The 24,070-nt window shown below is 37.8% G+C and overlaps 1 protein-coding gene across 1 annotated transcript in view; it reads right to left on the bottom strand.

Annotated features, from left to right (window-relative positions):
- LOC107665978 (platelet endothelial cell adhesion molecule-like) overlaps positions 1–5,308 on the bottom strand; it is a 20,402-nt gene extending 15,094 nt beyond the window's left edge. Inside the window, exons 1-5 of the mRNA XM_016457075.1 lie at positions 5,199–5,308; positions 5,084–5,107; positions 2,721–3,014; positions 1,076–1,357; positions 654–914 (exon numbers count right to left, since the gene is read on the bottom strand). Coding sequence (XP_016312561.1) covers positions 654–914; positions 1,076–1,357; positions 2,721–3,014; positions 5,084–5,107; positions 5,199–5,253 — 916 coding nt within the window. The 5' untranslated portion in view covers positions 5,254–5,308. The remainder of the gene's footprint in view (positions 1–653; positions 915–1,075; positions 1,358–2,720; positions 3,015–5,083; positions 5,108–5,198) is intronic.
- Positions 5,309–24,070: the final 18,762 nt, after the last annotated feature.

The following is a 24,070-nucleotide window of genomic DNA, read 5'->3' as shown; positions in this document are numbered from 1 at the left end:
AAATAAATAAGTAACACAAATAAAATAAATCTCTTCATATAAACAAAATAAGGCTTTGTCTGTGCTCTTTCCTTTTAAAATTAGAGGCAACCACTGCATTTTAATCATGATCCAAACAAAGATGCAGCATACATGGAACACGAGCAGTTTTTAAACTAAATTAGATTGTATAATTTCGAAATTTGAAGCAAAAACAGAATAGTTTGACTTCAGTTTTGTGAAACTATACATAAAAATATCTGCATGAAAGAGCGGACGAGCTGAATAAGATGCAGATTCACTCTCTGCCAGCAGGTGGCGCTTATAGCGTTTCCTTGGTTTCCGCTGTAAACAAAGCAGCGCTGCACTTATGAACTTTAATATGCATTATACAGAGGCAAGAGGAAAAGAAAAAATACCATCTAAACTTTTCTAAACACAGTAAGTTCCCCTCAGACATGCATTCATATAAACTCCTACCCCTAATTGAATAGCGATTTGTTTAGCATCTCAACCGATTTGAATCGTCACATATTTGAATCGATTTTCAACCGGCTCGTGGTTAATCCTTACATCCCTAATGGTTGGTGATGTGTACAGCCTGAATGACAAACATTTGAATTGTATGGAAATCTGATGCACATTTCTCTTATAAAATCTTGATGGTTAGTTACCTGCAACATGTAGCGGAAAGACTGCCTTCTTTTGCACGCTGCCTTTCTCTGCTTTACACACATAGTCCCCTGAATCCTCAGCTCTTACTACGAGGCTCTTTGTGAAGGTTGTATGAGATTCATGAAGAACGGTGTTGCCTTTAGTGAGGTACAACTCAATATCTGGGGGATATTGCACCTTGCATGTGATCTGCACCCTGTCACCCTCGACAACATTCCCTTTGGGTGAGAAGCTTATCTGTGGGGTGATCGCATCAAGATCTGTAAAAAAAAGAGATTAATCTCACTTTTAATGTAAAATGAATCATCAAAATTTTTGATCTTAAAGACAAGATTCCATTGACAAACTTTTGTTTTGTTGCCCAAAGTGAACACAAATGTTACTTTTATTAGCAGGTTTCAAGTAATCAATATGCTGTTACCTCGTACAATAACTTTCACCATGTTGCTTTTGTTGGAGAGGCCAGCATTAGGGTGCATTATAACCATATAGGCACATTGCAGGTAGATTTCTGTGAGCTTCTGCGTGGTCAGAGTGGTCGTCACAGAGTTGCTGCTACTAATGACTCTCTTGACATCCAGATCATTCTCGTAGAAGTTGAAGATCAGACTGCCCGTCTCCTCTGGTGCACTGCACGTGGCAATAATGTCTTCCCCCTCAGACATGATGTCAGACTTCACATTCAGCATAGGGATCTGAAGACCTGCATGGGTTTAAACCACTGAATATAATCAGACACATCAACTAGACAATTTAGCAACAATGAAAACCATTGCTGACATCTGATAAAAAATTATGTGATGACAGCAAGCAGAACACAAAAGAATTCTCAAGTATCATCAGCAAATCTTGCCATGGCTCTGCGTTTTACTAGCAGGGCAAGTTCATAATCAAATAGCATCATTAAATGGTGGATCTGATGACGAAGCTGTTATCAAACATAATACTGATTCTGAAGGGGATGTAAACGAAAACATTTTAAGATTAGCATATAAAAAGGTTCAGATGCAATTGTTGTTAAAATATCAGTACAGTTTTATGCTATTAGCACAATTTAGAGATCCATCCGTGTTAGATATAATTATGAATATGTAATAATGATTGGTGAAACATTCATGCATTCAAGGGTTAAAAGGCCTAAACATATTTTGTTTAAACACACAGTCCTACAAAGGAGCAAAGGTTTTATTGAAAATATAGTGGATGACAACAGTTGCTAAAGTAGAATTGGTCAGTAATGCCTTTAAAGGGATAGTTCACCCAAAAATGAAAATTTGCTGTTCATTTACTCACCCTCAGGCCATTCAAGTTGTAGGTGACTTTTTTATTTTTTTTTGAAAACGTGGTCCTTGTTGATTCATAAAATGCAAGTCAATGGCTACTGTTATTTTGACAATAAAAAAGCATACAGAGACAAGACCAAATTAATACTCATTGCTCCTGACAACATATTGAGGTCTTATGAAGAAAAACGATCAGTCTGTGCAAGAAACTGAACATTATTTACAAAATGATTAGCCTACCTGTAATCCACAGCCTCAGGCAACTGGGAAATCTTATTCTTTTCCATGAACTGTTTCTTTCAGACAGTTTGTTTCAATGAGTTTGTTTCAAATAACCGAATGGCCAGTTTGTTTACATAATCACGCAATGATATAATGTATACACAATTACATTATTAAAGCAGCCAAAGCATATTAAGTGAATAAACTTGTCTTAATCAAATTATCTTTTTACATAAACCATGATAAACCATGAAAACCTTGCACAGACCGATCATTTTGCTTCATAAGACCTCAATATATCATCAGGAGCATATACATTTTGTGTTGCCTGATATGCTTTTTTTTATTAGTTTGGACTCAAAGTGATGCTAGCCACTGACTTGAATTTTATGAATCACCAGAGTTCCAGCTAAAAATCCTTACTATTCTTCTGAAGTAAAAAGGTCACCTACATTTCAGATGGCCTGATTGTGAGTAAATCAACAGCAAACTTTCATGTTTGGGTGAACTATCCCTTTAAGACGGGGCTTAGCGAGGGGTCATTTACTGTATGTTACTAACCTGTGACGCTTAATGACAGGATGTTGCTCGTCTTGTGCTTGTCGTAGATGTGGACACTGCACTGGTAGCGGCCAGAGTTGGACACCCTGGCAGAAGATAAACTGCGCTCCATCACTGAAGCACTGATATTTTTGGAGTACATCACCTGATCGTCCTGCAGGAGTCTGAAGGAATATGTCAGCGGCTGGGGGAGGCTCTGACTGACACTGGTCTCACAACGTAAGATCACGTCAGTGCCACTCTCCACATTATTAGCAGGAAGGACTGTCAGCGTCACCTGATCAATGGTCACTGCTGCTCAGAAACACCCAGAAATAACAAACACACACATAAAAAAAAAACACAGCTGGGTCATTCGGGCCATATTCAAAAAATTCCATAATTAAAAATATAAAATTAAAACATTAATAGAGGCAACAGAATATCAATAGATCATGAAAAACTTCTGTGTACATCTACAATGTAACTTCTTCAGTCAAAATAGCAGACAAAATCATGACAGAAGAGACACAATGTATTGTTTACTTACCTAAATTATTTGTAAGAAATTACTGAAGGAGTTATTTGAATGAAATAATTTAAACAAGTAGACATACTATATGTATAATATATAAACAACCTAATTAAATCATTTTGTAACATAATTCAAATAATTACATAAATATTTGTGAAGCATCATTGAGTTTTTGAAAGGCGCTTTATTAAGAAACAGATATTTCATATTTTATATGTCATTGTAAAATTATTTACACATTTAATCAGAAGATTCATCATCTGTGGTGTTACACAATAGTTGGCTCCTTAAATATAATCAGAAAAAGCTTTTAAAACTTTCTGTTTGAAAAGATTATACAAATAATTGCAATTTCAATGACACTTGTTGGCTCTGAAAAAACATTTTTTTTGTTAAATCTGCTGTGAATTCTGCACATCAACTTTTTGCAAGATTACTGTTTTTTTTTCTGTATTTTTGATCAAATAAATGCAGCCTTGATGAGCATAAGAGACTTCTTTAAAAAACATTACAAGTCTTACTGATCCCAAAATTTTGAGCGTTAGTGTATATAAATATATATTTAATATATATTTAATATAGTTAAATAAGTAAAAATACTTTAATGGAATTCATACTGAAACTTGTATGTCATGAATTTAAACATATTTGTAATTACACAAATGCAATAATGAAGTTTATTTAGAGAATAAATTTAGTACATTTTAAATATATAAACTTTAAATGTATTATTAAACAACACACTGCGGTTAAAATATAATCAAGTACATGTGCTTTAGTATGTTAGCCAACACATCAAAACATGTACTTCTTTAAAGCACGGCAAAAGATTATTGAAACATAATGATTTAAATGTATTTTAAAGTAAAACTTTTCATTTGACATTATTACAAAGTGCACTTTTTAAAAAGAAACTGTCATGGAAGTTTACTCTCTTTAAGCACACTTAAGTGGCCTTTTATTTTATAAATAATATACTATCTGCAAGTCCAATTTCACATTCAATTCAATTAAGCACACTTCTTTTCACAAGTGGTGTATTCTGGGATTGCCTTATCGGTCATGTGATGCTGAAGTTGGTTAAAAAGAGGCTTCGAACAGAGCCAGTACATTGTTCTCAAAGAAACGTTTGCTTGCTTCAGTTCACAAAAAACCCGTCAGTTGCCACTTCTAAAGAGTGACGATCTCTATGTGTTTACTTTGAGCAGAACACACAGTTCTTTTCCTGAAGTCTTAAAGGAGGCCAAAAGTGTGGAAAGCAGCGGCGTTCTGAACAGAAAGAAGCGGAAGGAAGGAAATCACATAAACAAACACCAAACATTACTCCCTCAGGAGTGCAGAGCCTGTGATTTCTGCCCTAAGATTCCCAACCTGGCCAACAAACACAAGCAGAGTCCACCACTACACACGACGTCACTTCAGTAAACACCACTAAACTCAATGGTGGTGGGTTGATTAGAAAGTTGTAGTGTTTGAGGCTTGGAATCTGCATCACTGATCATGTTTGAGCCTCCAATTAGACACAGACTAAACATCTTGCTATTGCACGAAGCGCAAACTTCCTGTGAGGGGCTAAACAGTGCTTGACAAAGTATCTCTGAAGGATCAAAGCATCCAAGTGAATCACAGATCTTCTCTGACTAAAAATACATCCAAAAAGTCTCAGAAAAGAACAGAAGTGTCATCATATTTCACTGCTCCCTTTCCCCAGCTATATAAATCAAGGTTAGTCTGAGGTAAAAATAACCCGACAGAAGCTGGTGTCCCGAAACTGTCGTGACCAAAGTGGTTTCTCTCCCATGCAAATACAAAGTACAAACAGAACCTGGAAACTGAATCGAGGACTTACCTGCATGTATGTCGGCCGCTTGCCCTGAAGATGAGAGCAAAAAGGAGAAAGAGGTGAGACAAATGAACAGAAAGAGGATGAGATGGTGTCAATCATCAGTTCGAGGTGTCCTTACACAGTGCGCTCAGGCTGATGCGGAGCAGGCCGAGCCAGAGAAGACACATGCTCATCCTCACAGGTGAGTGTTCATGAATGTGAAGGACGCACACGCGGGCGCTGGAGGATGAAGAGAAGGGCAGAATGGTTGCACTTAACACATGGAACCGCCTTTCTTTGTTTAACGTGGATCAGGAAACGTGTTCCTTCCTCAGGATGTGTGTATCTGAATGTTTCGTTCGTCCAGACCCCTTTCTGTTTATGGCGGGTCTCAAAGGCCTTCTGTTTCAGTGCTGTGCTGAAGACATCACAGCCATATATAAGATCAAGAAGATGCTTTTTGAGGCACATTAGCAGTGTGGCGTCCATCCAGCACAAACACGAGTACCATGGTAGCACCCTGTTTTTAACACATTTTCATATTAAGGGATTTTTTTTTTTGGGATATGTTTCACAGTTATGATTTTTGGGTTCAAACCAGACATTTCCGGATATTTCTATGGTTTTGAACATGAACCATGGAAATACCACACACACACACACACACACACACACACACACATGTTGTGTTTCCATGTTTTATGGGGACATTCCATAGGCATAATGGTTTTTATACTGTACAAACTGTATGTGCTATTGCCCTACACCAACCTTACCCCTAAACCTACCCCTTACAGGAAACTTTGTGCATTTTTACTTTCTCAAAAAAACTAATTCTGTATGATTTATAAGCTTGTTTCCTCATGGGGACCTCAAAAATGTCCCCACAAGGTCAAAATTGAGTAGTATTACTATCCTTGTGGGGACATTTTGTCCCCATAACGTGATAAATACCAGGTACACACATACACACACACACACACACACACATTGTCATTTACCAACTTTTTTTCAATGCTTCTTTTTTCAGTCTTTTTTAGATTCAGATTAGCTTAATTTAACTTTTATTTTTGTTTTAATACTTTTATTTTTTAGTTTTGGTACTTCAGCGTAGCTTATTGTTTTCAGATAGTTAGGCTACACATCTAATTTTGATACTTTTGTTATGTGCTTTTGTCATTATAATTATAATTATTATTTATTATTTTTATTATTTATTATAAATATTAAGAATTGTTATTTCAGTTTTAGCTGTAGTCATTTTATTACTTCATCTTATTTTATTTCAATTAGCAAGACAAGATTTCTAATTTTCAAGGTTTTCTTTCTTTTTTGTTTAGATTTTCTGATCTGATATTTAATTTCAATTTCAGCTTTATTTCAATTAACAATAGCTTTAGTTTTAATAGTTCTCATTTTATGTAACAGTAACAGCACTGTTTTTGGAGGTGTGTGACATGGTATTACCATTTTTTTTTTGGCATGTTTCCATTTTGGACATGTACTATGTTACATGTACACTGGTTTGTTTGGGCATTGCACCATAGTAACACCTTGCATTTCTAGACATGGAACATTATATTACTACGTTTGTTTTTAGGCATGTACTGTACCATGGTAGTACTTGTCCAAAAATGTATATGTATATTTATACCATATATTTTTATTTTGACATGTATCATGTTATTACCATGTTTTTGAACATGGCATGATAATCCTATGTATTTCATGTATTTGATACCATGTATTTGATGAGCAAGGTAAATATCATGGTACATGAGAATGATGATCTTTTACTATCTTGTCCATGGTATAACCATCTGATACAATCACGGAATGAGGCTTATAAACATTAAGACTTACAAGTCAAACCCATCTGTAAGCAAAAGTATCATCCACATCCTTCAACACAAAAGGCCACAAAAAAGCCTCTGCAAAAGTGCCCTTGACACCATGAGGCATGCTGGGTACATGACAGGAAGTCCATGATTAAAGAGAATGAGTTGAAAACAAATGTCAATATATGCCTCTGGCTCGCAGGCTTCTGAAAGGAGATTGCAGTGTACGAGTACAACCACTAGCTGTCGCTCTAGGTTTACAGAGAGGATGTTGACTGCAGAGAAACTGTCTATAGCCTTCATAGAAGTAGATATTAAATCAGTAAAATGCTTCATCTCTTCATGATCAAAGATCAGAAATGAGCAAATAGATCTTTCTGTCCCTAAACTCCTGTCAAAACAAGTTGTGATGCTTTGGATGAGAGAATTAACTGAAGCTGTCACATTCACTGCATTTATGTGACGCTTTGAGCCTCTATTCATGGCAGTTCCTCTCCTCACTCGCCTGAGGGAACTCTTGAATTAACAGTGCTAAATGATTCATGCTGTATGTTTGAGCTTTAATTGGGCGTCTGCCTCGCCAGCAGCACACCAGCACAACCAGTTTGGTCTCTGCAGTGAATTACCTCAGGTTTAGCACAGCACGCAAACACAGGATGTCCTGCTGCCCACAATGCCCACATGAAAATAGATGAAATGATCACCAAGGCAGAGCACATCGAAGAATCAGTGACTCTACTGTTTTTCTGCTTTAGCTGCCTGTAAAGCTCTGCTGTTCTGCAGCATGTTGACATGCATTCACCCCAGATGTGCTTGTTATCCACTGACACAATACAATGAATTTTAGCAGTTGGAAAATGGGATTGTGGCCACAACACTGTATATAAACACTACTGTTCAAAAGTTTGGGGTCGACAAAGATATTTTGTGATGATTTTGAAAGACGTTTATTTGAAGAAAAATTAAGTAAAAACAGTAATATTGTGAAACATTACAATTTAAAATAAATGTTTTCTATCTGAAGTGTCACATGATTCTTCAGATATAATTTGAATATACTGATTTACTTCAGTATAAAGTAACTTAACTTAACTTAACTTAACTTAACTTAACTTAACTCTTTCCTATATCCTTTCCTTTCCTTTCCTTTCCTTTCCTTTCCTTTCCTTTCCTTTCCTTTCCTTTCCTTTCCTTTCCTGTATTTTCCTTTCATTTCATTTAATTTCCTTTCCTTTCCTTTCCTTTCCTTTCCTTAACGTAACTTAACGTAACTTAACTTAACTTAACTTAACTTAACTTAACTTAACTTAACTCTTTCCTTTCCTTTCCTTTCATTTCCTTTCATTTCCTTTCCTTTCCTGTATTTTCCTTTCATTTAATGTCATTTAATTTCCTTAACGTAACGTAACGTAACGTAACGCAACTTAACGCAACTTAACTTAACTCAACTCTTTCCTATGTCCTTTCCTTTCCTTTCCTTTCCTTTCCTGTTCTGTTCTGTCCTGTCCTGTCCTTTCCTGTCCCGTCCTGTGTTTTCCTTTCCTTTCCTTTCCTTTCCTTTCCTTTCTTTAAATAAACTTAACTCTTTCCTATGTCCTGTCCTTTTCTGTGCTCTCCTTTATGTTCCTTTCCTTTCCTTACCATTACCACACTTTTCCTTAACTTTATGCTATGCATCTTACCTTTCTGCACATTTTTCCCACAGCAAACGGTTCCTTTCTTACTCACACCTTTCCGCACATTACATTTCCACAGCACAAATTGCATTTTGTGGTAAATAAAGCATGCCCGATTTAGCATTATTGGAATGCCTTTTCTAACAGTGCATTAGATTTTACAAGACATCATAATAATGTGAGTTATACCTTTTTTTTTGAAACATGCTTTGTGTCAGGAACACACCTACGATGCCTTAAAATACTTTCACTATGTTATGGAACAGAGCCTTTGTTTTACATTTGGCTCCTCACATCTAATGATCCGTAAATTGTTAGCTATAAGCAGCAGGGAAATAATGATTTTGCAGATGGTTTGAAGCAACACAAATTTAGTATTGTAGCAACTCCTGTATTAAAGTGCAGGCTTGATTTATTTTAGGTCCTGGCAGAGCTGTCTTGACAGAGGGGTCGTGCTTTGAGGGTCCTGATTAATGGTTCTCCCTGAAGCTGCAGTGCCTGCGCTGCCTGGGTCGACCCGTAAGAGAGAGCGGCTCCTTTTCCAGCACAGAGCGGAGTTATAAAAATCACTCAGGGTCTTAATAGTGGCTGTCATAGCGGCAAAGAGCACCAAGGTAACAAGCTGCATGTGGGAAAACAAACTGGAGTGAGGATAAATATTTCAAGACCAACATTACCAAGCAAGTTAAATAAGACTAAACGGCAGCCGATAACTCACACATGGTACTTGAATTTGCCATTATGCTTTGCATTATTATTTCAGCTATTTTCTCACTTATAGCATGAGCCGCTAGTAATTCCTTGATTTGTTATGGCAGATTTGTAAGGAATTTGAAGTTTACAATGCAGCTAGCAAACGTACTCGGTTACTAACGTAACCTCGGTTCCCTGAGATACGGAAACGAGTACTGCGTCTTGCTTAAGACGGGGCATCTGGCTATATAAGCGGGCGCTCGCCACAGGATTCTCAGGTTTACTTCGACTGAAGCGACGGAGAGGTACGCTGACGAGGGGCCTGTCAGCGCCCCGGCAGGAACCATTCATCCAGACGGCTGCGAGAGGGCTCCTCTGGAGGGGACCACTCTAAACCCAGCTGTTCGACTGCCTTGGAGAGGATACGGAGAAGCTCGGTATCCGTCCCGTCTTTGGTGGAGCTGGGCGTGGATGATGGCGAGGGGGTGGGGTCATTTTCCGAGCCCAACAGCTCCGCTGCATCCGATGCTGCCAGTGACATGCTGTCATCGAGCAGCTTGTCTCCACTTCCCCCAAATGAGATCAGGTCGCTCGCATCAGCAGAGGGACGCTGATCAGACCGGGAGAAAAGGACGGGTGAACACTCTCTCTGCGGCGAGAGCGAGGCACGCGGGATCTGGGCCGGCGTGAGCTTGCTCGTGGCCGATCGCTCGACCCCTAATAGAAAACGGGAGGGCACGGGGGGCGGAGTCGCTCTCTGAAAAGAAAGCAATCCGTGAGCGGAGAGAGGCGAGACTAAAACTCTCGCAATGAGAGCAAATAGCTCCCGTGAGCGCAGCTTCCGCATGGGGTTTCCCCAAGCAGGAAACGCACTCCTTGTGGCCGTCATCAGCATGCAGGGGAGACCCGCACGAGCCGCAGTAACGGCGCGGCATTTGCAACAACGCCGCTGCTCTTTTAGAAGCTCTTTGAAGTCGCCGGATGGCGGCAGGGGAACCGGACCGGAACTGCTGCGTCGCTGGAGAAGCGGAGAAGCAGGTCAGCCGGGCTGAGAGGTCCCGACTCCAGCTGCGAATGCGTGTCAACGGCGAGCGGCTTCGGATCAGCTTGAGACGTAGAATCGTCGCTGAAGAAGAAAAAATCTGAGAATCCTGTGGCGAGCGCCCGCTTATATAGCCAGATTCCGCTGCCGTGCCATTGGGTCGTTTTGAAAGCCCTGCACGAACCAATGGCCGTGCAGTTTAACTGCGTGAATGAAATAGGCTTCAGTTCAGGAGAAAAAGGCTTTTTCCCATATGCGTCTTAAGCAAGACGCAGTACGAGTGAAGTATCGAAAGGGAACCACAGCTGCCACTTTCCTTTGGGGCATGACGCGAGAAATTGAATTGACAATGCTTTGACACTGACAGCCATGAGATGTAATATTTGGCTAAATCGAATGAGGTGACAGGTGCATTTTGTTTTTGACAAAGGGACAATGAAGACAGCGACATGCGCCAGACCTGACAGGTCTCTGGTTTTCGCTGCAGACGGGTGTCTATGCTAAAGGCAGCCGCTTACATTCGCTTAATCGATGAAATCTAGGTCATTCTGCGGTGGCTGTCCAAATGTCCTCGCACGTGACTGTGGAATGATGGGCAAAAACAATTAAAGACATGCTTTTATAGCTATCTGTGTCAGGTGTAGATGAACCATGATTTTGATTCTAGAACACTAGCTGATCTCACGCTATTATCAGCCACCTTATATTAAAGTGATAAATCCAATCTAAATTCATCCTGTGGGGAAAGGAAGAAAGAAATTAAAATGATAGCGATTTACAGAGAATCTCTTATATTGACTCTGCATTATAGGATTTTAAACAAGCCCCCATAGGATGTTTAATTTAATTCAGGAGTGACTGTACTCATTTCATATACATTCATCAGGTCATTTATCATCTTTTTAAAGTTTTGAATGCACTTTAGGAGTGTGCTCAAATGTACAACAAAACTTAATTTAAAGTTCAGCTCATTTTAACAACTCATTTTAAGGTTTTACATAGAGCACTGCAGTGATGACATATTTTTTTGTACGATTTTGTTTTGTAACTTTCAGTCCTGAAGTTAACATCATCCCTTGACAGTAAACCCAACAGGATTTTCCCACTGGATTTAAATTACTTCGGAAAAAAGGCTCTGTGACCAACAAGAGATAGGTAAAACTAGTGCTGTCCATATAATGAAATAACTGGAATTATTCTCATGATCTCTGATGAGTATTTAGAAAGTACAATGAATTACAATTCAGTGAATGTAAAAAAATTGTTATGGTAAATAATACATGGAAAGATCAAATCCATAGGAAAACAGATGATGTTCTGGCAGAAAATTACACCATTACATTTTCCGTTAAGTTCATGGACATTTCCCTCAATTCTAAAACATAGCACAATGCAAGGCATAGTTCAAAATATGGATAAAACACCTGTGAAAAGTCCATACGGAAAATTCCTTCATACAAAGCTGTCACTGGGGCGGAACCTTTTCAAAATGTACTAACATGTACATTTTACATAATAATGTGTATATCTTTAAGGTACCAGTATAGGTATAAATAAGATACAAATGTGTAGCTTTTGAAAACGTTCTGGCCCAGTACCTTTAAAGTACAAAAGGTACAACTTTTGTCACTTTGGTCACTATTTTTATGGAGTGTATGTTCTTAATATTATGTGCATATAACTCAAGACTGTAGGGTGTGCCATTTGACATTTTAGGATCTGAAGGGGGCAGCAGACTTCTACCTGGCAATCAAAGCTGCATTATATCAGGAAACTTGGGTGAAAACCTCAATGTCTTGGGGTGTCATTTGGGACAGAGCTACAGATGATAACTCGCATTGTAATTGCGACAGCAGGAACAGATCAGAGATATTCAACTCACAGGAGAAAGTACACTCATAATTTTACACTCCATGAAGTCGCATCTAGTGCAGCATTTTACTCTTGATTTTTCAAAATGGTGTGCTTTGTCCTGGTGAGCGGGAATGCTGTCCTCATCCAGACTGCTGTCCTTCATGAAAGAGTAAGGAAGCACAGATGTCACTTAGAAACAAAAGTGTGCAGTTGGTTTAAACAATGACTTGTCTTGTACATTTGCATCTGTGAAAAATGTTGCCACATAACATTCTTGGCTGTTTACAGCATGCTGGGTTTGTGTGATTTTACAAAGCTTGTGATGCATGAGACACATGCTTTCAATTTCTGATTGGGTTGTCTGTTGCTAAACATCTAGCCAGAACATTTTAATCACGGCATCGTTTCACAGTGCTAAACTCCAGAGCGAGGTTTCATAAGAGTGCTGCTAACCTCCATTCCAATTTACAAGTGTGAAACCTTCCTCTACATAGGGTTAAAAGCAGGGTTTAGAATGACGATAACCCGCAGTTAAGTGCAGTGTGAAATGCCTCTGTGTGCATCCGTGTTCGTATCCTCCTTTTTTCTCTCTCTCTCTATCTTCTCTTCTGACGTTCATCAATAATACATGACATGAGCGGTTTTTAGATGACTGCTTCTTTTACTCTGCCAGTTGCTGGGGAGAACTGACACAGTGTGTTGAGTCAGGATTTGCGCAGCCAACTCAACAAAAAAGTGTGTACATGGGTTGCAGACACATTGGATGCTTTGAGTCGCCAAGCGAAGTTTATGGAGGCTTTCCATTGTCATTCACATTAACTCAATAGCACTTGTTCGGCTGGTGCAGGATCCCCTGAAAGCATTAGATTTGACATGAGGATAGTATTTATTGATTGGCTGATGGCACTATTGTGCCTTTTAAGTGGGATTGGAAATATCGTAATTACGAGCTCTAAGCACAAGATCGGCCAAATTAAGTCGTATTTACAAGTGGGGAAACTCTGAATTATGGATGATTCATGAGTTGCTGAGTTGTGATGTTAGAAGATGCATGTTGATTTGAAACATGGCGGAAACACTGATAATAATCTGTATAGAAACTATGGTAACACTTTAGTATGGGAACAATTCTCACTATTAACTAGTTGCTTACAGTGTTTATTTTGACAGCAAATTTTGATTTAGTTTTAGTCATAGTCTTTTGACTAAAATGCCATTTAGTTTTAGTCATATTTGAGTCATCTGAATTGTTTTTAGTTTTAGTCTAGTTTTAGTCGACTAAATATTATACGATTTTAGTCGTCTAAATCTACAGTAAATTTAGTCGGCTAAAATCTAATGGGTTTAGTTACAGTGCATTTATTAAGCATTTCTCTAAAATTTCCAAACTCATTATATAGGTTTGATATTAAGGTTTTATCATGATAGACACCGATTTAACTGCGGTGACACACAACATGCCTTTATGTTAAAATTAAATAAAACCACTTCTCATAACAAGAACATGGTCTTCTTTTTAATGAAATACCAATGGTTATATAGGCTAATTATGCATTCTTTATAGCAACTTGTTTACCATATTCTTCATTCTTTCAAGCAGACATATTTATTTCTATAAATAAATTTAGATTAATCTTTAGGGATACTCAAGTTTTTCGGTCAAGAGCAGTGTGTGATTTTCTGTCTTTCTGTTGTTGCTTGATTAACATCAATGACTCGGACAATAGCAACTAAATTAGGCTACTGTCCCTTTAAAACCGAATGCACCGCTGCAATGGATGCAATGTACTGATACACGTTCTCTCTTGCGTCGTCAGATTTATCCATATGTCTGCTCTTCTCTTACTCCCACATATTAACATATTATGTTAGTTTGTGTCCCGCCGGTTCATATGTACGCATCTAACCTCCTAACTATGCAGCAGATTCGTTCTGAATGAATCTCTTCCCAAATCGTCCCTCCCTAACATTTTCGTCTCGTTTTTATTCGTTGACGAAAATGTCAATAGATTTACGTCATAGTTTTTGTCATTCAAAAAGAGTTTTAGTTTGTTATCGTCTCGTTGTCGTCGGTGAAAAAAATGTCATTGACGAAAATTATTCGTCAACGAAATGAACACTGGTTGCTGATTAGCATGCCTATTATTAACATATTGGCTGGTTATTAGTACTTATAAAGCACATATTCTGCATGACCATATTCTACATCCCTACCCAATACCTAAATTTAACAACTACCCTACCAATTATTAATAAGCAGCAAAATTTGCAGTTAATGTTTTTTTAATAGCAAGAATTGGACCTTAAATGCTTTATGGAACATTTAATTGTGGTACCATGTATAAATAAGTGACAAGTGAATATTTGTCATAATTTGGAATCCATATATAGTTTTTTTTGTTCATAATATATTTTTGGATTTGTTTAGGTTACTTCCATGTTATGTTTCTAACCTGAATGCATGACATGTCGTTATAATGGACACTTGGAGGTACGAGTTTTCCGGGCGCACTTGAAGGCAGCATTAGTCTGTACTCTCCTGTGACGTCAATTGCAGCAGGCAGGGAAAGATAAGTCTATTTTATGCTGCTAAGAGCACTTCAAAATGGGCACTGCTAAAACATCTATCGTAATATAATGAAATATTTACATGCTATTCAATGGCCGTCAATGGAGAAAGATACTTTTTGCTCCCATAATGGAGTTGCATTTACCAGATCGACATTGAACTTCTGGCTCAAGCAAAGCCTTTTTCAAAACTATCATTATTGTTGCAGTTCTTTTTGGTGCCATTAAAGTTGCAGAAATTACACACTGCACCTTTAAATGTCAATTTATACTGTATGTTAATGAATGTTTATACCCCAACAATGGTGATAACGATGCCATCAAGGTCTCAGGACCGATTTGTTTTTGATACAACTTTCCAGATTCGCTGACCCACGGTTTTCCCCATTGCCCCATCATCTCTACACACTGCTCTCAGCCTCAACGCTGATCACAGAACATTACCATAAAATCTTTGCAAGCAGTATTTCATGGACAAAAGCCCACTAGAACATCTCTACAGAGTCTTTAAACACACACACTTGTAGGTTCTGAGAGTTATAACCTAAATCTGAAGGCAGCATTATGCAGATATTTTCATGTTCTTTTACTTTGCAAGGATAAAAGCAGCAAAAATCACACGCACGCGCACACACACACACACACACACACACACACACACACACACACACACACACACACACAATCATTATCCACTCATAATCATTCTTTTCTAGAGCTCTAAAAATCTAACTTGTATTAAGAATCAAAAATTGCACATTGTTCGCTCATGCTAGGTGTGATGTATTTTGTAATGGAATGTGACGAGCCAGTTCAGACATTCTGAATAGAGAATGGGATTTGAAGTTTATGGCAAAAATTAAAATACTTGACTTAAGTTTTTTTTTTTCCACACATAAACCTACTGCATGACTTCAGAAGACTCTGAATATAGTTACTGGCTCTTATGGAATATAGATTCTTTAAAGGGACTGATGGAAAATGAAAGAAGATATGTTGAGACATGTCTCAGGAAGTCAATGGTCCTTTTTGCTGCTCCTTTTTATTCTTTATCTTTAGTGTGCCTCTGTGTACTTTTCTGACTTAGAAACACTTGTGGCCTAATGAAGGCGATTCCAAAAAGTTTTGCAGCCACACTTGGGTGATGCCACAGCACAAACAGATAAAAAATGAAAAAAGAAAAAAAAAATCAGCTGTGGAGAGAGTTGTAGTGTTCATTGCCTTCCCATCTGCTGCTATTTCAGTACTTACCAAGAGTTGCAAGATATCATCACGTAGCCCTTTATCAGTATCAGAGTGATGTAAAACTTTACAAGAAGCTGCTCTGAAAGTACTATTGCACTGAAATGCAAATGTCTCTACCTTTATCTGCCACAAAAAAGTGCTGCTCTAAATATGCAACACTATATTTTTTTTTTTCTTTGAAATGTCAGCCTAAAACTGAATACTGTGTTGTGTATCTGTCTCACAGGCAAAGACTTTGGATGTAATGTTGTAACAGGATTGCATCAACCCAATGACCGCATATTGCAATCATTAATAGAAAGAAGAATTGAGAACAGTTTTTTCTTTGCTCAGAATTGGACTGATAAAGAAATGTAACTGAATGATTTTCTTAATGTTTGTTTTCATTACCGGTTCCTGATTGCCTGCTAAATATACTAAAATACTCTGACTGTGTTTCATCTTTACACTGATTGAGGGATTCTCATTTGTAGTTCTGATACTTGTCAAACTCAGGCATGCTCTCATCTGAGGGTAGATTTGGAGGTCGATTGTGTAAGTAGTCTGAATACAGGCCAGGGACCCACGGACTCCCCCACTAATCACGCAAAACTCGATAACTCTCTCTCTTCTGTCCACATCTTCATAAAAATGAGCTGCTCCACCACAGAGCCAAGGAAAGCTGGGAAAGCCCACTCACAAATCAATAGTGACATCAGCGCGAGAAAAGCAATGCCGCCCATCAGCTGCCTCTGTGTGACTGTGAAATTGGCCACTCCATCCGAGACGAGTGAGGGGGAAAATCGTTCTGCATTATACAATGAGTAAATCCCTATAGCTGCATTTCCCTGGCTTACTGGATAGGATGCTATTAAATAATAGCTGAGTATGTCAAGAATGCTTTGATTACTTTTGACATCCTTTTATTTTCCAAACTGCTTGGAGGGTCACAGGAACACAGAAGCCTGTCTCAGTGTTTTTAGGGTGTAGGCAGGGGAACACCATGGATGTATGGCCAATTGGACAGTTGGCCTCCATCAGGACGTGATTTCTACCGAGACCAAGGCCCCGTCTAGAAATTCCAAATGCATCCCACCTGCAAATGCACCTACTGGCAAATTACTGTCTCCAATTCACATGTCCTGCATGTCTTTGGATTATGGGGAAAACCAACACACGGAGAATATGAAAACTTCACAAAGAGAGAAAGGTCTCCTGGTTCAGTCTAGGCTTGAACTGGAAACTGTCTTGCTTTCTGGTGACAACCAAGTCAATTGTTTTTTTTGTATTTTGAAGAATGTGACTAAACTTTTCACTTCTATAGTATGGAAAAAGTACTGTGGAAGTCAACGGGGACCAGAAACTGTTTGTTTACCAACATTCTTCAAAAGTTATTTTGTGTTCAGCAGAAGAAAGAAACTCATACAGGTTTGAAACAAAATGAGTGTTAGTAAATGATGGCAGAGGTTAAATTTTTAGGGTGAACTATCCCTTTAATGCCAGTTCTTATATGCTCCTTCCTAATTGTGTCTCTGTTATAACTTAATAATTCTGAAGAGAGAAGGTCCTTCAGTCTTCATACACTTCACGATGCCATAGAATAACCTTTTTGTCTAAATGGTTCCATAAATAACCTTTAAAATCTAAAGAACCTTTCTGTTTCACAAAAGTTTCTTTGTGGCGAAAGAAGGTTCTTCAGATTACAAAAAGGTAAAAAAAAAGATGGTTCTTTAAAGAACCTTTGACTGAATGGTTCTTTGTGGAACCAAAAATAGTTCTTCTATGGCATCGCTTGAAGAACCTTTTGAAGCACCTTTATTTTTAAGAGTGTAGTAACAGATCTAGACCATTTACTGGTCCTTTCATGTGTGTTTCATGGAACAATTAAAACTTTATCAGGTCACACTTTAGTTTGGGGACCAATTCTCACTATTAACTAACTATTAACTACGACTTTTGTTTCAACAAACTCCTAATTTGCTGCATATTAATAGCTGTAAGCTATAGTTGTTAGTTAGGCATGTATTCAGATTAAGGGGTCTAGAATATGGTCATGCACAATAAGGCATTAATATGTGCTTTATAAGTACTAATAAACAGCCAATATGCTAGTAATATGCATGCTAATAAGCTACTAGTTAATAGTGAGAACTGGTCACTTCCAGGAGTTGGGATTCTTGAGCTCCTGGAGAAAACAGATCATCATAATATAACTGCTGTTCTTGTGCCATAAATTAGTTTTGTTTTAGTTTTATGTTTTATGTTTTAATGAGAAAGTGTAACAATGAACAGAGCAATGAACAGAGCAATCGCAAGATTAACAATTGCATTGGAGCAAAGCTGAATATTTGTAATGAGAAAGGAGAAATGTTATTCATGAATATGCAAGTTTAATTGATATTAATTATACATTATTCTATTTGATTAACTGAGTTGGTGCTTCATATGGATTTGGTGACCTACACACACTGCTTGTAGGAAGCTTCATTCCTGACCAGGATGGACAGGTTTTAATATTAGAAAACTGCTTTCACAATGACCAAATGAATCGAACCCTGATGTTGAATGCTTGTCCCAAAAGCTCACAAAAGTTTGCAAGCACACTATAAGCTGCGATGTAGAGCAGAATTTATTACCAGAAGTCTGACTGCATAAGACAAAACCCCCTCATAAAGCTGGCTTACACAATCCCCTGCTAAATATTTAACATTCATAAATTAGTGTCGCATTCAGACACTGCTAAAACCTTTTTAGACTAATCATTTTAGGCTCAAGTTTGAAAAACAATTCCTCTATTTTTTGCCTGAATCCTTTACTCAAAGTTTCAAAGGGCTTCAAAAGAGAGCAACATTTTATCACACAGTCTTATCATCTGTAAAATGACACTTGCAGAAAAAAAAAGACTTTCCATTTCTGGTTTATGTATATCTGGTTTAGTTCATTCATTCATTTTTGTTCGTGTGTGACACCATTTTGGGGATCCATAAATTATCTTGCTAAAAATGAGTTAACTTTTACAAAATAATGAATTAAAGGGATAGTTCCCAAAAAATGAAAATACCGTCATCATTTACTGACCCTTAAGCTGTTTCAAAACTGTATGAATTTCTTTGTTCTCCTGAGCACAAAACAAATATATATTTTGATGAATATGTGTGTAACCAGAGTCTCTGGTCCCCATTGACTTCCATAGTGTTTTCCCCCTTGTTCTATAGAAGACAATGGCTATCAGCAACTTTCTTTAACATTCTTCAAAATATCTAAATTTGTGTTCAGCAGAAGAAAGGAACTCATACAGGTTTGGAACAGCATTTACTTGATTAAATGAGGATATAACTTTCATTTTTGGGTGAACTCTATCTTTAACACTGGAAGGAATTAAAAATTACAGATGAGATCTTGTTCGTGTCACAATTATTTTTCCTATCAGCAGTGAGATGAGATCTCTTGGGCCCACCTTTTCCACAAAATTCTATAGGCTACCGAGAGGAGGAAAATGAGGGAAGAAAATGTGCAAACAGGGAAACCCTCTTACCTGATGAAAATAACATTTACCGACCTGTCAGTCAAGCACTAACGCTGTGTCATGCAATGGAAAAAGCGTGTTATTTGAAGTTTGTGTTAACAAATATCAGACCTCTGAGAGGAGTGTGGGAGAAGGACGAGAGGGGGAGAGAAGAGCTTCTCTTCTTTCACGCATGCCTTCGTTAGATCTGTTCAATCGCAGATGTGTTTCATGTCAAGTGCTTGTGAATGGCATTATCTGATGGGCCGAGAGGAGAGAGACTGAGTGCTGAGAAAGAATTTGAAAAATAATACAAACGCTCCCTCATTGCCACTCGGTCTATGGCTGTCACCATAACAACCAGAGCTGTGAACCGTGAGTTGAAAATTAAATAACATTTTTGAATCTGAATTCAGGTACCAGACAAGATGCTGATTGTTTTTAAATTTTAGCTAGTAGAAACTTATTTGAGTTGTGAATTTTTAGATTTTCAGTATGAATTATGCATAAACATGTTATGCATAAAATTATGCATAAACAATATGAAGTCGCCCTAGAAACATGTGATGATATAAACAAAGCTCACCTATAGTACATTTCAGCATTTCAGAATGAGAATGTTGTTTCAATTTTTCATTAATATGTTATGTTGAATGATGATGAAATATTATTTCACCCATACAGTATATTTTCACAAAAGTTATTTGAAACATTAAAACTATGGAGATAAAATGATGCCTAAAAGATTCGCACGCGAAGGGCAAGATTTATGAAAGTGTACATAAGATAGCAAGCATAAATTAGTTTTACATTCGCAAGAAAAGATTGGTAAAAGTGTAAATCACGTTTCAAGAGTCATGAAAATAATTATGATCTGCATTCTTCTGACTTCCATTTTTCCGCGCTTACACTTTTGGCACTGTTGTTTTGCCCAAATACAGCCAAAAGTATTGCAAGCCTGTGCACAGCGTTTTGAAAGAGAAAACAACTGTATCAAGAACTGGAAAACGGATTGACCGTGTAAAATCAATATGTGTGTGTAAAAAATAAACTGTTGCAAATGTCCAAATTACTTTTTGTGTGCGTAGGGCAAAATATTCCCCAAACAACCCGATGTGGGCTACTTCTGCATCTTTTGTGCTTGCAGTTTTGGCACGATTCTCTCACTGATTTCAGATTTGCAAGTGCGAGTGGAAGGCGGGTCCTTCTTCTTGCAGCCAATCAAATGAAGCTCTCACTGACCCTCGAATTACTCTTATCTGATTGGTTTAATAAACACTCCAGACGCGAGAACACATCTTTATCTTCATTTGACTCAGCGTCATTCTAATTGCCGGAATGACATTTTTAATGCACGTATACATATTAAAAAATTAAATAATCATATCATGAAATAAATAATTGCCGACGCTAAAGTACACTTTCGGTCCGGTCTATGTGCCCCCGGACCGCGATTTCTACCGAGGGGGAAACCCAACCCACTAAACCCCATGGGCCCTAGCAACGTTGCTTAGCCCCTGCCCCTCTGGAGGTCTTTTTTTTTAGTCTTAAGAGAGTCAGCCCTAAATCTGAACACGAGCTGATGTGGCTCAGTGGAGCACGTCTTCCCTTAAGTGCCAGAGGTTGTGAGCGTGAATCTTGCTTGACTGAACAATTTTGAAACAAATGAAAGTAGCATATTCTTGTCAAAAACATCAGTAGCACTGACAGATATGGCTGCATTTAATTTTGTGATTTCACAGGAACAGAAAGTTTTCGGATGAGAGAAAGAGAAGTCTGTGACAGTAGTGTTGCTTATATCCACACAATGGCATTTTCTGAATATGATCAAGGTCTTGTGACTCATTGCTTTAATGGCTGATTTGTTTTAAAAATGACATAGTCAAGGTTGTCTCCTTTCAGTATGTCCCTAACAACTTTCAAACCTAACCTACGCCTTTGCTTTCTTGTATGTTAATTGCTATGTGTGCCTCTATATACTCTTATGTTTGCTTTTCATCATTAGATCTCATCTTTTAGGGCTGCTTCATTAAGTGTGTTTACATGCACTTTAAAAGTTCAATTTCAGTCAAACCAAAGCAATAATTTGCCTTTTTAAAATGTGATGTAAATGCTTTAGTCTGACACCACACCAGACCATTCTAGTTTTTAATCAAGCTAACAGATTTGGATAATGCAACTGTAGCTCGTTTTTTCCCGAGCATACCATGTTGCGCATTGCACACTTGGTCACTTTTGTGAAAAAGAATTGTGTGTAATTGTATGCAATTCAATGAGTACTCCAAATATTAAAAGTTTTTTTTAATAAACTGTACTTGTACTAGTGCTGGGTAGTAACTGATTACATGTAATCTGGATTACATAATCAGATTCATAACATTAAGTACTTGTAATTAGACTATATTCCATTTTAAAATACTCTTAATTAGACTACTGTTGTAATGTTTCACAGGATTGGAGCGAGGAGACGAGGAGTAAACTTCACCAAAAAGACTTTAATAATCAAAACAAACCAAAAGGAATACAGGGCAGGCACAACACGGGAACTGGGAGACATACAGAATGACATAAGACACTGGACGCTCGACACTGGGAAACACAGGGCTTAAGTAACAATGAACTAAACGAGGGAATAAATGGGACAGAGCTGGAATCAACTGAACATAATGGGAACAGGAACAGGAAAGACCAAATAAGGGCATAATCAAACATGGGGGAAAACTAGGACATGGAGTACATGGGGGAGGAAAACAAACACAAAACCATCCATGGGTGTGACAACTGTTACTTTTTGATTACATGATTACATAATAATTCACACAATAGCGATAAATTATTCAGAATTGATTCTCCCCAATTCTTCTTTTTCATCATTTAAATTTTCTTTCTAAGACAGCCTATGCCTATATAAGTCTTCCAGTTTTGTGGACATTCACACAAAGACCAGTGACTAGTCTTGTTGCATATAATTACACAGAAAAGGTAAATGCCACACAGCATTTGACCACTGGATTTATAGAAATCATTCCAGTTTTAAGAAGTGTTTTCTCATCATTTCAAAATTGCATCATCTACTGATGAACACATTAATGTTTATTTGAATGATCACTCTCTGGTTTACTTAACCATGCATTCCTATGTCTTTGAAAGGTTTTGTATTTCAAACACATTGAAATGCACAAATTCACATTATTTCTTATTCAGGGATGCAGGGATTCCCAACCTTTTTGGTCAGCTGAACATTTTAAGGTAATATGTTAAAAATTAAACTCTACATTTGCATGTTCACAGTTCTCTGACATTGGTTAATGGTCACATGACATGCAGTTAAATGTAAGTGTTTTTGTTTGTTTATGATTTAATTAATTAAATGAGTTAGGTCAAAAGTAATCTAAAAGTCGACAAAAGGTTGTCTGACTATATTACCTAAAATGTGTAAATATATTAGAGTATGTTACTAACTAAAATTTTTTAAAAGTAATTTAAAGCAGGCCACAAGTAATTTGAAATCAGTAATTTACCCAGCAATAAAAGGCCACTTAAGTGTTCAAATTCAAGTTCCTAGGTTTCTAGATTCAGAATTTGGCCAAACTTGATAATGTATGACAGTGTATGCAAGGTTCATTTCATCAGCCAGAAATATATATTTTCTATCTGTCCATATTCCCACATCTTCATTATGTTTTCGTGGGTCGTTGCTCTAGCTTGAATCGTCACACTAGAGACCGAACAAAGATACAATGGCACCAACTGTGAAATTTTGGGTGAATGTTGCATAATGTCGAAACTTTAAATAAATTTGCCATTGTGAAAGTTTGCAGACGGTCTCAGAGCTGTCTGAATACCATCCATTCATTCTCCTGTCTGATCAGAACAGAAGGGTAGCCTTGGATGGCTGTACCACAATAAAAACTCGGAAAATGCCTGCCGTTGTGCTCATAACGCCTGCCACTCCGCTGAATTTATTACATATTACGGATATTTAATCAGACGATAACAAGGCTTGTTGTCATGGCAACCTGTCTGTTCAGCCTCATTCCAGTCACTGCATTGCAAATGGTAAAACTATTAATTGGAAAAGATTCAATTGGCAGGAACTGCGGATAACTGCCTGTAGGGAACAGGTAAGGACTGGTTCACATGCATGAGGTAGAGAACAAGAGGTGGAGAGAAAGAAGAGTGGGAGGAAAGCGATAGTTAAGAAAAAAACATAGAAGAGAATCTCCTTAATATCTCAATTATTTCTCTCAGACAGCAATGAGATGTAATGAAGCCTCCTGCTTCTCCTATTCTCAAAAGAAAAAGATGTGTCTCCTCAAGAGTTTCAAAAGTTTAACTTTTATTTATCCTATAAGGTTTTAAGGAGAAATGTGGGAGAGAAATCTCATCCTAATTGAGAGATTACCTACAGTAGAACTCATTACGTATTCTGAGCTATTAAAGACTAACATCTGAGTAACCTGATGAGCAGAGGATTCTGGGATTGCGCTGGGTCTAGTTCTCTTTCACTTGTCTGCTGTAGTATGATCCAGCTGTCTCTCTTTCAAATCTTCAGTGTGTCGCAGACTCATGCAGAGAGGAGGAGAGAGCCACAGCAGATGCGGTGGAAAT

The sequence above is a fragment of the Sinocyclocheilus anshuiensis genome, unplaced genomic scaffold (genome assembly GCF_001515605.1).
Source record: "Sinocyclocheilus anshuiensis isolate Anshui unplaced genomic scaffold, SAMN03320099.WGS_v1.1 scaffold229, whole genome shotgun sequence".
NCBI lineage: Eukaryota > Metazoa > Chordata > Actinopteri > Cypriniformes > Cyprinidae > Sinocyclocheilus > Sinocyclocheilus anshuiensis.
This window is presented reverse-complemented; position numbering and strand designations above follow the sequence as displayed.